Here is a 13215-nt window from a genome sequence, read left to right as displayed (position 1 = left end):
TCATGGATGCTTAGCAACGACAGACGCCCCAGGAGCACTTCTGCCCGAGCGCTTTGGAAAGAAGGAGAAAGCGGCGCGACTAGCGTTTTCCACGCGTTTTTAGGCGCGAACTATTGAAGACAAAAGCGATGACCCTCGGTACCTCTCAGGCTGACATGTTGATGTGATGTGATATCTGATTTAAGTGGGCGTGGTGTGTGTAAGGTAGAGAGGGCATGACTGATGATAGTGTCCTGATCCAGTCACGACGCTATTCTCAGCCTGCGCTCCAGCTGAGTAATCAACTTTATTTAAAAAAATAATTTATATATTTTCTATTCAAACTGAAAACATGATGTAATTAACACTCAAGTCATTCAAGTCATCGTGTCTCAAGTCAAGTCAAGTCCCGAGTCTTTAACTTCCAAGTCCGAGTCAAGTCTCAAGTCCTAAAAATAGCGACTCGAGTCGACTCGAGTCCAAGTCACCAAGTCACAAGTCCCCATGTCTGGTTCTCAATGCTGTGTATTTGTGCACTTGGATGGGTTAAATGCAGAGCACCATTTCTGAGTATGGACTACCATGCTTGACAAGTTATGAATTGATTGTGAAGTACCTTTGAAAACGTTGGATGTTTTCAGATGCTCTGCAAGTGCTGACAAACTCTAAAAAGGTTTCTGAAAGTTCAAAATGTTTTTACTTGTAGCAGATTCATTGTGACAATGCATGTTCTTGTTGGCCCAAATATAGAACAGCAATGATCAGTTTGCTCAAAAGATCACGTTTTCACATCCTGAGATTCCTCATAGATTCGAACCAGTCGTAGTCCATGGATTGAATCCTCCAGTTGATTCATCAAATAGAAGACAATGGCAGAAGATGAGTTTGTTCACTGAGCCTGTTAGCCACTCGGTTTTGCTAAATTATTCATTTCTAAAGCAGCGCGTTCGGACGCATTAAGAAGATTGTTTTATGTCCAGATTAGGCATGGGTCTTCCTTAATTTTAAATTAAACTGCTGCTAAAATGGGAGACTTTTAAATGTATTTGCGATAAAATATTCAATATCTCGTCCCTCTATATTTACTGCATTATAGGCGCCACAAAGTCTTTCAAACATATTACAACACCATTGAGATCTCAATGGTGATAGGCTGATAAACCAAGGGAGGCTAGCATCCTCTGTATAATAAGAAATAGAGCCGCTCTGCTGACACATAGAAATTCTTGATGCCGATTGGTTAATTTTTTATCAATGGAGGCCAAAACCTCCATTTTTGGATTGTGTTTCCCCCTCCACTTCTCTATCCACAGAGACGTTCACATGAAATACAGCAGTGGTAAAACACAGGGGATTCCAACTTAAGTTTTATTTTATTTTTTGCAATGGTGAAATTACAGTTAAGAAATACACATTATGAAGACATTAAATATTATCTTGAGATTTCATTAAAATTAAATTGTAAGCGACTATTACTATTTTTCACCTCAAAATTGTTGCATAGTCTGTGCCTCACCCGATGAGCCACCACTGTCACACTCCATGACTTTGGTCACATTATACCATCGCTTAAAGCTTCAGCACAAGGGTTTATCATTCAGCAAACCCCCATTTCAGCTGCTCACTCATGTATAGTGTCCAAGCATCACTGAGATTGTTTATGGAAATAATCTTCATCTAAGTCATCCTCATCTCATATCTTCACCCTTAACTGAGCGTTGCATCTAAATGTGGAGTCAATCTGCCACTGTTGCTTTAAATGCTTTGGTAAAAGCTTTAATCTCAAACCACATACCATGAAACACAGACAAAACACCTCTTTGCAATGTGCTTTATTTCTAAAAGAATCATTGTTTCATCATAGAGATAAAAGGAGAGTATGGGATTATAAGATATTTCCCATGACATATTTAGCTGATAAAATGTCTAGATAAATGTTTATAAACAACTGCAAACACAATGCAAAGATTGTGTGTGTGTGTGTGTGTGTGTGTGTGTGTGTGTGTGTGTGTGTGTGTGTGTGTGTGTGTGTGTGTGTGTGTTATAAAAAAACATTACAATTTCATATTGTCATTAAATGTGGTTAGTGCCTATACATTGAATCCATAAAGTGCATCAATGTGATAATCAAAGGTCTGATGCTGCTGTGGTGCTTGAATGTGCAAACTGAGTCAGAATCTGTCTTGTTTCACCCCTATATTTCATGTTTTTAGTCTCCTGCAATGTTTTGTTGAGCAAAGGGCAGGTTGATGTTAGCCAGCTTCACTTCCTCTGTACTGGTTCATTGAAGTATGACGGCTGCAATTTAGCGTAGATTAAAAGTACAAACAACATGTGTCATAGCAAATTATATGTACATAATACACAATGCAGTAAGAACCTTTAATGTTATTTAAGCCCCCAAGTCATATTACCTTTACAAGGCCACACCGAAACAAACCCCTCCGGGCTTCATATCTAAGCCAAAAACCTTCACCATTACAGAGCAGCAGAAACTAATGTTTAACAAGCTGTTGAGTTTGTTAGGGAATAATTATTTTAAATATGGTGGATTGGATTATGTTCAGGCTTCACAACTTTGGATTTATTTTTGTTTTGTTTTTGCACTTTAAAATGTATTTTATTATGGAATCTAAACTACAAATCAGTGTGTACTGAGTTATGAAAGTTCAGCGTTTGATTGCTCATTCAGTTTGTTTGCTTGTTATTTATTTATTTTATTAGTAAGCAATAAATATTGAATCCACTGATTCCATTACAGAGAACTGTAATTGCGCATGATATAAAGCCTAACACAAACATGCAGTATGGAAGAATGCAAAGATCATATTCCCAAATACAGGACAACCCTTACGATAAGTACTAGGGTTAGCAGGTTAATGCAGTCAATGACAAGAGTCTCTCGGTCTTCTGCTCAGAATCAAATTTTTATAATAATTAGCTTTGTCTTTTTGCCTCCTTGTTGACTGAAATGAAATGGACCCCAGTTCGTACAGACAAGTTCACCTTATACGACAATGAGGAAACTATGATTTATGTAAAGTCCATCCATCGTGGGGCATTTCAAAATGACCTTTCCTGTTGGACAAAAGATCAGGAACTATGAGTGGCAGATGAAAGAAGGAAGCTCTTTTCCTTCCTAGGATGAAAGCACTTCCCTATCTCCGATAGCCGATAGCCCCTTAGCAAAGGGAGTAGACAGCCACATCCGCAATCAGCGTATCAACTCCATAATTCTGGAATCTTTCAGCCTCCAAAGTCCTCTTTAGGGAGAATTGGCACTTCCTTAGATCTGCTCACCCCGGCTGAGGTTCAGATGACTTAGGCAGAGGAAACAGGTCTTTATTTTAGCTTACGGGGAAATACAGCCAGTTCAGCACATGGGGATTTGGATTAGAGAGAGTTTGGGTCATTTCACTTTCAATAACTGCTTTTTCAATTTTATTTGCTGACAGGCCTGAGAATAGGATTGACAGCATTTCCAGTGAATAAATGCAGTCGCTTCTTGTCTTATAAGCATAAAAAAACGTAATTAATTATTTTTCAACAACATACACACAAATTTTTGTTTATCCATTAGTTCTGTTTCCCAAATTTGATTGTCCAGTCAGTATTACGACAGTCTTATTTGTGTTTTTCATACTAGTGGTAGATATTTATCAGCAACTGTGTGGTTTTACCAGTAGGTAGCAACAATTGATTTCGCCTTTTGTACAAAAGGAGTATGAATCACTAACTTAAAACTTAGTTCAGGAAAAAAAACAAGTGACTTTTTGTGCAAGTCGTTGAATCTTTTGCTCAACCAGTTTGTTGAAAAATGCTATTCATTCAGTAATGCTGAGCTGTGTACTCAGAGATCCAAGAGGTAGATGATTTTAATTCTTCATTGGAACAGATTTGGAGGAATTTAGCTTTACACGACTTCCTCAACAGTGGATTCTCTGCAGTGAATGGGTGCAAAATGAGATTTCAAACTGCTGGTAAAAACATCAAAATGATCAACAAGAAATCCACACAACTCCAATCCATCACTTAAGATTTGTGTTTGTAAGAAACAAATCCGTCCTTATATTATAGTTAGTTACTCAGTATCACACTCGCACATATTCAGGCATTGAGTATAATAAGGGAACATTGCTCATGTTTTTAATTTATAACAGCAGTTAGATGATTGTCTTTATTTCCTCCCCCGCACTTTCTCTGAACAGTCTAATGGTACGACCCTTGCCCGATCAGGGGCATTGTGTTAATAACAGTGAGAGGTTAAAATGCTAATAGCCTCTGGGAGTCCAAGATGATTTTTTTAGCTTGTGTTGGGACATGTGCAATTTGCTGGTTGTTCTAGAAGTAAGTTCTCTTTATAAACATTATGATCCTATTTTGCCAAGATCCATGTGTTCCTAGGTCAACATATTTTGTTGACCCTGGAAGAACATTTTACTCCAAAAATATATTCTTAACCATATCCCTACACCTAAACCTAACCTTAACCATGAGTAATCCCTCAAATCAGAGAAAATGATAGATGAATGACACTGATGTACAAGCACCAAACACTGATTTTAAGCGTAAACTTCACAAAACCTATAAACTGGTTCTTCAAATCTGATTGGTTAATCACAATGTTGTTCCAGGGTCAACAACGATGTTGTCCCAGGAACATGTCTCACTTGGTAAAATCAGGTTCTGCATGCCTCACCATTGTGGTTTTTGCTGATAAATGGAGTATATTAACTAAATATTTATGGTGGATGAACCGTCCCTGTGAAACATCTTGTACAGAGGCCAGTCAAATCATGAGCCAAGTCTGGTTTTCTTTCTTTCTTTTATCTGTCTCATTTATCTTCATGAACAAGAGGCCAAACCCATAGATTTAGAATGAGAAAGAAGCTCATGATCAAAATGAATGAAAGAGGTCTAGTGGATGTAGTTGAACGTAAATAAAACACAATGACAGGTCAAATAGACTTCAAGGGCAAAGACCTTGGATTAATTAGAGTGAAATGTGAAATTATTCATCCGATTTGTTTGTTATTTTACTGTATATATGGTCATGGAGCTGTGAGTGATTCCTGAAGGCATTCAGCGATTCTTTTCATTTTTCTCCTTAGCTCAATCTTAGTTCTTTCAATATGCCACATGGGCACCACAAGTTGTGTAAGGTGCTTGATAGTAATTTGTAACAGCTTGGAAGAAAATGTTTCACTGGCTTTCAGCATGAGGACACCATATGAATATCTAAATAAACATATGATATGTTCCACATACACTCACACTTACTCCAGTCCACATACACATACACTTACTCCAGTCCAACATTTGAGACCACTAGTAAAAATGCTTTTATTTAGCATTTGTCTAAGCTAATTTATTAATAATAATAAACTTTCTTCTTCGTTGTCATCTTATCATTATTTTCTTCATCGTCTTTGTGGTCTTCCTTGTATTCTTTGTCATAATAGTGGTTGTCATCAACTTTGTCTTGCTCATCTTCTTTGTTTTTTCCTTCATTGTTTTCATCTTTTTCTTTGTCATATAACATTTTATACAAATTTTCATTTTCATTTCATGTCATAATGCTTCAAAATCATTCCTAAAACTTAGATCTTGAATCACAGATTTTCAGTATTGTCTTGGCTTTTAGACCCCACTGTAAAAGAGCAGAGTGAGGTATTAGACCGCCTTCCAAATGAATCTGAACAGTTTTGGTGTGTGTTTTTGTGAGTGTTGCTTGTTTTCATGTTTTTGAGTATCCTAAGGCATTTATATTAACCGCAAGACTTATAAACATAATAAAAGACATGCTGAGTGTCTTTCAGAAGAACTGCTCTCAGACACTAAAATGTGATCAAAGTATGTCTGTCTTTGACCTTGTCGTTCACTTTCCACTTTATCCCTTCTGCTATCATTTCAGTAATCCAGTTTTATCCTTTTATCTGTCTGTCTGCTTCCCTTATCTTCTTTACATACATGCTTTTGCCCTTCAACTTTCTAAGTGGCTCTTTTAAAGGATTAGTTCACGCAAAATTGAAAATTTACTCCCCCTCATTTCATTCCAAACCTGTTTGACTTTCTTTCTTATTTGGAACACAGGAGGAGAGATTTTGATCTCTCTTTTGTGCGAATGACTGGAGTGATAGATTTGGGTGAAAACTGTGGAATTTAAGCCATTATTCAATGATGGTTTTCCCTTCCATTGAGCTATAGCTTCTTAAATTTCAGTTTGTTTCATTGTAAGCTTTATATGAAGCATTTTTATGATTTTTATGTTGCTTTTTTTCCTTTTGGAGCTTGAACGCCTCAATCCTTGTACACTTTCATAATATTGAAAAAAGTGGTTAGGATACTCCATAAAAAAAAAAAAAAAAAAAGCACAGTAAAGGGTTACTCCACCCCAAAATGAAAATTGTGTCATTAATCACTTACCCCCATGTTGTTCCAAACCTGTAAATGCTTTGTTCATCTTTGGAACACTTTTTAAGATATTTTGCATGTAAACCAGGAGGTTTGTGACTGTCCCATTGACTGCCCAGTAAATTACACTGTCAAGGTCCAGAAAAGCAGTCAGCGGATGTTCTCCAAAATGGTGCTACAGTGATGCGGAGACACAGAGGGGACAAATTGTTAAATAAAGTCATTATTTTTGTTTTTTTGTGTACAAAAAGTATTCTCGTCACTTTATAACGTTACGGTTGCACCACTGATGGTAGATGGACTATTCTGATGATGTCTTTCATACTTTTCTGGACCTTGACAGGGTAAAGTTAATTTACTTGGCAGTTAATGGGAAAGTCACAAGGCTCCCGGTTTTCCTCCAAAATATCTTACATTTTGTTCCGAAGACAAACAAAGCTTTAATGGGTTTGGAATGACATGGGGGTAAGTTTTTAATTTTGGGGTGGAGTATCCTTTTAAATGAAAGAAGAAGTCATACGGGTTTGGAAATTTCATTTATAGTGAGTAAGTAATGGGAGAGTTTTCAATTTTCAGTTAAATTGTTCCTTTTTTACTTCTCTTTTAATTTGTCGCTTTTTCCATGTGTCACTGAACTCAGCCAGCGTCCAGTGGTGTGTGTGTGTGTACACTCATCGATGGATCTGCCTGCATCTGAGTGTGTTGGGAGGGTGCCATTATTTTTTTTTTTTTAAGCAACCAGAGAGCATTTAAAATGAAGAACACATTTTATCATTGGGTGTGTATGACTGGAGGGCCAACTCACACACGCTGAATAAATCAGAAGGTCAAGACCATTACGAGGGCAACTCCCCACGGAGAAACCCAACGCACACACGCAAACACGATCAGGAAATCTGACATAAGTCATTGACATCCCATACATTGATTAATCATATAATACAATTTCTCTCATATCACGATTCACTGAACCATCTTTGTCTGATTTTGGTCATATATGTCGTCAGTTTAATCCTGTTCCAGTGGCCTGACTTCACCCTGTGCTGGAAAGAAATGCAATGGATATATTTATATATATATACTTTCATTTAGCAAGGACAGATACAATTAATCAAAAGTGATGGTAGGGACATTCCTAATGTTTCAAAAGTTTTCTATTACAAATAAATGCTGTTCTATATATAAAAAAAGAATGTATTATGGTTTCCACAAAAAATATTCATCAACAAATCCCTAACCCTATTTATTCAAAAATAGCATTTTCAGATGATAAAAATGCTTTGTAATTTCCGTCTGTAGAGTTATGGGAGCTGAACAGGACGAGGGTGTTCCAGTCTGGAGAGGGACGTCTGCAGCACTACAGTATGTTACTGGATGAGACTCAGGAAAGGCTTTTCATCGGAGGAAAGGACATCCTGTACTCTCTCAATCTGGAGAACATCACTGCCCCTTACAAAGAGGTTTGTTCATTTACGTAGCAGTTCTTAGAATTTGGGCATAATGTCTGCCCAGCATTGCCATCAGTGTGTGTGTGTGTGTGTGTGTGTGCATCTCATCTCATTTGGCTCATGACAGTATGATGCTCAAAGCAATTTACGTCTGTTGCTAAATAAATCTCAGGATAACTTCACACTTACTTCTACAAAATACTTTTTCTACTCCTACAAAATAGAACCCAGAGATTGTATTGTAACAATCTGTCCCCCTTAAATTCACAAACATTCACAAATCCTTGAAACTCTCATTACTATATATAGTTGAAGTATCTATCAATTCTGTATTAAGTATGCAGTTAATACTTATTCTATGTTGTGCTTGGCATGGACGGAGCATCATGCAAAAGCAGGCATTTTTGGTTATTGATTGCATTGTACTTTAGAAATACCAGAATGTCACCCATAATTTATGCCAAAAGAAAGCGTCTGATTTTCATATTTCTGCCCCTAATGGCAGTTTCGCGACTTTCAGATTGGAAGCTGTCATTACCTTCAGCTTTTTTGCAATGGTAAGATCAATGAATAATGAATCAACATATCCATACACAAAAAAAGCATAGTAGGTTTTCTGAGCCTATTCTACATTAATACGCATGTAAGAATTAACAATAAAGACTGCAATTTTACAAAAATAGTGTTTAGCAAATTACATTTTAGTGAGTGCCCCTGTACTATTTTCCACTGGAAATTATAGCATCTTCATCTCGTGTGAGTGTACTTTTCTTTTTAAGCGAAGTTTTTTTTTAGACTTTTAGGGGGTATCTTAATTAAGGGGTTGTGTATAGGTATAATCCACTCCACACTCTAAGAAAAATAAAAAATACAAATACAAAACTGTTTCTGGGTCAGTACCCTTTCAAAATGCAGTAATATGTACCTTTTAACATTTTAATATATACCCTTCAGGTTCAGTAAGGCACAAAGACATTTATTTTTTATTTTTATTTTTTATTTTTTTCTGAGACTGTAGTCTACCTGAAATTACATTTATGCATTTGGAAACACTTTTATCACATTCAAGGTATAGCTACATTTGATCAGTTCATGCATTATCTGAGAATGAAACCATTGACCCTGTCTTTGCTAGCAACATGCTCCAGTGTTATATCTACAGGACTGTTGTCAATTTAAATGTGTTTTTTATGCAACCACAGGTCAGGGTAACAATGACTGTATTCAGCCAAGTACAGCAAGCGTATTTCTGTGCCAGAACAACATGACCAGAACTCATGCGCTTGTTTTTCTGTTTTAGATTCACTGGGTGAGCTCGGAGGAGCAGGTGGGGGATTGTTTAATGCAGGGCAGAGAGAAGGTAAATCTGTTATACATCCTGTAAACTATATATGATACAGTGATATCCTGTTACATGGCTACAGTGTTTATCTTTAAATATTTTAAAAGAGTTCTTAAAACGTATTTGCTTTATCTGTTCATCTCTGTCTTTCTCTGTCCCCCTCTCCCAGCCTGAGTGTGCAAACTACATTAAGTTGGTGCAGCGTCATAACAGCACCCACCTGTTAGCATGTGGGACTGGAGCCTTCAACCCAGTGTGTGCCTATATCAGAGTGAACCGTGGAACAGAGGTAAATCTTATTACATTTTATAATGTATTAAATCAGAAAATAAATACTTTCAATTGTAAGATAAATAAATCAATCAATAAATTCATCATATTTTAATGGTTAGATTTTCATTGGAAAACATAAAATAAAAAAAACCTACACAACAACATTGGCATGTTATAAAACTGTAGTGTTAGTCACAGCTGTTGACAACAAAGTTTCAGCGATGCCTCAGTGACCGCAGCGTCTTTGAATCTTTTTATTGTATTGGAAGCAGACTGAGGTCGCATGTAGGGACAGGACTGAAAATGCTACGGTGTTTCCTTGTTTCCTCTTTCTGTGTTATATACAGAAAACATGTTTTGAGGAGGTCCAGTTTGTCTTCTAAGGAATGTGTCATAGTGACTCACGGATGAATTGTGTCCAGTGTTGTGCTGTTGTTTGTCACCAGAGACCATACTGGAAACTACCCCTGCAGTCTGTGACTATCACTCTCCCTCTATTCCACACATCCTGGAATCCTGCAGAGAGATTTGCGATAATTGAAACCAGTCAGAGTTGGTAACAAATTAAAGTGCTTAACATCTCAAGACACTAAAACATTGGTCTTGTTTTGAGTTCTAAAATCTTTGATTTGTAAAAAGTTCCAGATGCTGTGTGTTACTGTGAGGTTTAGGAGAGTTCTTTGGTTTGGAGGGCTGTCTGAAAACATGGTAGCTTGTATTCAGTTTCGCTGAAAGTCTGAAGTTTGCAGCTGGAAGGAAAGAAATACTTAAAAGCATATGGAATTGTATTATCATAAGGAATGTTAAAGTGATAATAAAAGCTGATCCAAAATATTTGTGAATACTATAATATTATCAATAATACTAAAATAAATCTGGTCAACACATCAAAATGTAATGCCATGTGCATAGAAAAAGATAAAAAAATTAGTTGATTTCAGTTTCACACAGGCGAGTTAATGTTAACGATTCAGTGCAAAGGTATATTAAATGGCATCAGAACCACCTTAAACTTTTGTCATTGTGAAAGAACGTTGTTCAGTGGATTGAGTCTGTCTTTGTACTGACTGGATGTACAATAAATTGTGTGATACACAGAGCTGCTTTTATGTCTGTACAAATAATTGGTGAATTTACAGACATTTGTTAGATCTTAATTTGTATCTTAAATGTTCACATTCTAACATTTTGCTCATGTAGGTGATGTGGGTTTGAGTCCAGTCTGCAACGCATCTCGATCACTTGTCTTTTCTCTCTCTCTCTCTCTCTCTCTATCTCTCTCTCTCTCTCACTCTCTCTCTCTTCCCAACAACTTCCTGTCATTATCTCCACTATCTCTCTAACGAAGAGGCAAAACCCGAACAATAATAATGTAAAAGTGACAAAAAGTAGTTCTGACGGCACTTTCTTTCTGAAGCAACTTTAACACACTTCAACTGCCTGTGATGAAAGCCTAGTCTCCGGAGAGACAGAGTGTGTTGTAGTGTACGACGGGAAGTTTGATCATTTTCACTTCATTTAAAATCTCCAACCAAACATGCAGACAAGCGAAAACAAACATCTCCATCCTCCCAGGAGAGCCCCAGTCAAATTACAGAGCGGCTAATCATAGTGAAGCGAGCTGTATTTGAAGGAACAGGCGAGAAGAAACGAGCAAAGAGAAGACGTTTCTTTGAAGGAATCCGAGAATCTGGATTCTTTCTTGTGCTGTACCGTGGCAGGTGGCCTACAGGCTTGCTTGCACATTTTTTTTCTCCCTACTTTTTAATCTTTTGGAGGTTTTCAGGCTGGAGAATTCCCTTCCCACCTCATTCCGCCTTTTTATTTCCAACCAGGTTCAGAGATCACACTCATGGCTGGGAATAGGAAGCACTGGCTCCCTGACCCTCCGGCAGAGGTGAAAGAGAGAGCCACAGGCATAATGGGAGCCATAGGCAGGAGATCAGAGAGGGTTTAATTAGAGTAGACAGGCTTCAGCAGGGTGCCTGATAACTCCTGCATTGAGCTGCAGGCCGCCAGCACACGCCTCAGTCTGGAACAGCTACACCCAAAACACTCGGAGACATTAATGAGACTTATGCGAAACACATATGCATCTGTGCACATAAGACATGGGCTTCACATTCACAAATATGGCTACACATACCTGCACAATTATACACACAGTCTGCCCTGGAGTGCTGGGATGACATGTTGCAGATGTAGCTATGATGACAGGAAAGACTGATAAAGCTACAGGGACACAGTGCAGAACCAGAGAGAGTGAGTGAGAGGCATGTACATGAACATACAGGCGTACACGCATTCCTTCTCTAATATCAAGGAATCTAAGCACCATTCTGGCCCTTTGCACCCATATGCACATCACCAGACACATTACAGCACACCATTCCTTCTCGCTGTCTCCTCTTTCACCAAAACCCTGCGTTTTCTCATGGGCTTTACACATACTTGTTTACTAATACACCCCCATCATACCTCACTCACATCTTAGCAGAATAAACACATAATCTCTATTCCAAAACGTAGTGAGCATCCTAATATATAAAACAAAACACAATGCAAAACTATATAAATAACATGTTTGTTGATCACAATTAAACTAAAATGTATTATCATTTAATATTTGTGCATTTAGCAAACTTTTTATTATTATTATTAAAATGTATATAATATCCAAGTGAAAGATATAACACCAACATGTCAGAAAAAAAATGAATAGAAACCAGAATCACTGAGTTAGAAAAAAAAAGATCACCTCCTTGTGTCAGTATTTTGTTGAACCACCTTTTGCTTTACTTATAGCCTTTAGTGTGTTGGGATATGTCTCTACTAACTTGGATAAGTGTCATTTCAGGCTGAAAAGCAACACAATTTGATTATTTTATGGGGGGGGGGGGCATTTCTATTCCCACTGAACATTTTATTGTAACTTCTATTGAAACTTCTATGTCATGTATTTAAATATATTTGTAACTATACATCTGTATTAAGGACATTGCTAAATTATACTTTTAAGATTTTAAGTTCGAGATGTTGAATGAGGCCGAATAAATACTATTACCGTAATTCCCTGACTATAAGTCACACTTCTTTTCATAGTTTGGCTGGCATAGTTTCGACTTATTTATCAAAATTAATTTGACATGAACCATGAATAATGAACCAAGAGAAAACATTACCTTCTACAGCCGCGAGAGGGCGCTCTATGCTGCTCAGTCCTCCTGTAACTGTTAATATGTTATGTTAATACACCGGGCACTTATTCAGCCTGTTGTTCTCTGTCTACTATTGTGTACCGTTAGCTGAATAACCTGCCTTTCCAGATTACAAATATCTGTTCTTGGTCTTGGATTTTGTTAAATAAATTAAGTTAATATTTCAGTTAACAGTTTTCAGTTGTTTTCAGTTAATGTTTTCAGGGGAAAGCTACAGGAGCACTGAGCAGCATAGAGCGCCCTCTCGCGGCTTTAGACGGTAATGTTTTCTCTTGGTTCTTGGTTCTAAATAAAACCGATTTATAGTCCAGTGCGACTTATATATGTTTTTTTTTTCCTCGTCATGACGTAATTTGGACTGCGACTGACTTACATAGGTGCGACTTATATAAAAATATGGTAATATAAATGCATTTCTTTCCATTGCAAAAAGTGTATATATATTTAAAAAAAAATAAAAAAAATAATAATAATTATTATTATTATCTTTATAAATTTGAGTACATAAAATTGGGCGCTTAAGACATCGCTTAATTTTCGT

General features: G+C 37.1%; 1 protein-coding gene across 2 annotated transcripts in view; it reads left to right on the top strand.

Annotated features, from left to right (window-relative positions):
* Positions 1-13215, top strand: part of LOC113073055 (semaphorin-3E-like) — a 44376-nt gene that overhangs the window by 11399 nt on the left and 19762 nt on the right. For both annotated transcript variants that reach the window (XM_026245933.1, XM_026245932.1), the window contains exons 2-4: positions 7693-7853; positions 9142-9201; positions 9353-9472. In XM_026245933.1, the coding sequence (XP_026101718.1) occupies positions 7693-7853; positions 9142-9201; positions 9353-9472 (341 nt within the window). The remainder of the gene's footprint in view (positions 1-7692; positions 7854-9141; positions 9202-9352; positions 9473-13215) is intronic.

This window comes from Carassius auratus, unplaced genomic scaffold (assembly GCF_003368295.1).
Source record: "Carassius auratus strain Wakin unplaced genomic scaffold, ASM336829v1 scaf_tig00011294, whole genome shotgun sequence".
NCBI classification, from domain to species: domain Eukaryota; kingdom Metazoa; phylum Chordata; class Actinopteri; order Cypriniformes; family Cyprinidae; genus Carassius; species Carassius auratus.
This window is presented reverse-complemented; position numbering and strand designations above follow the sequence as displayed.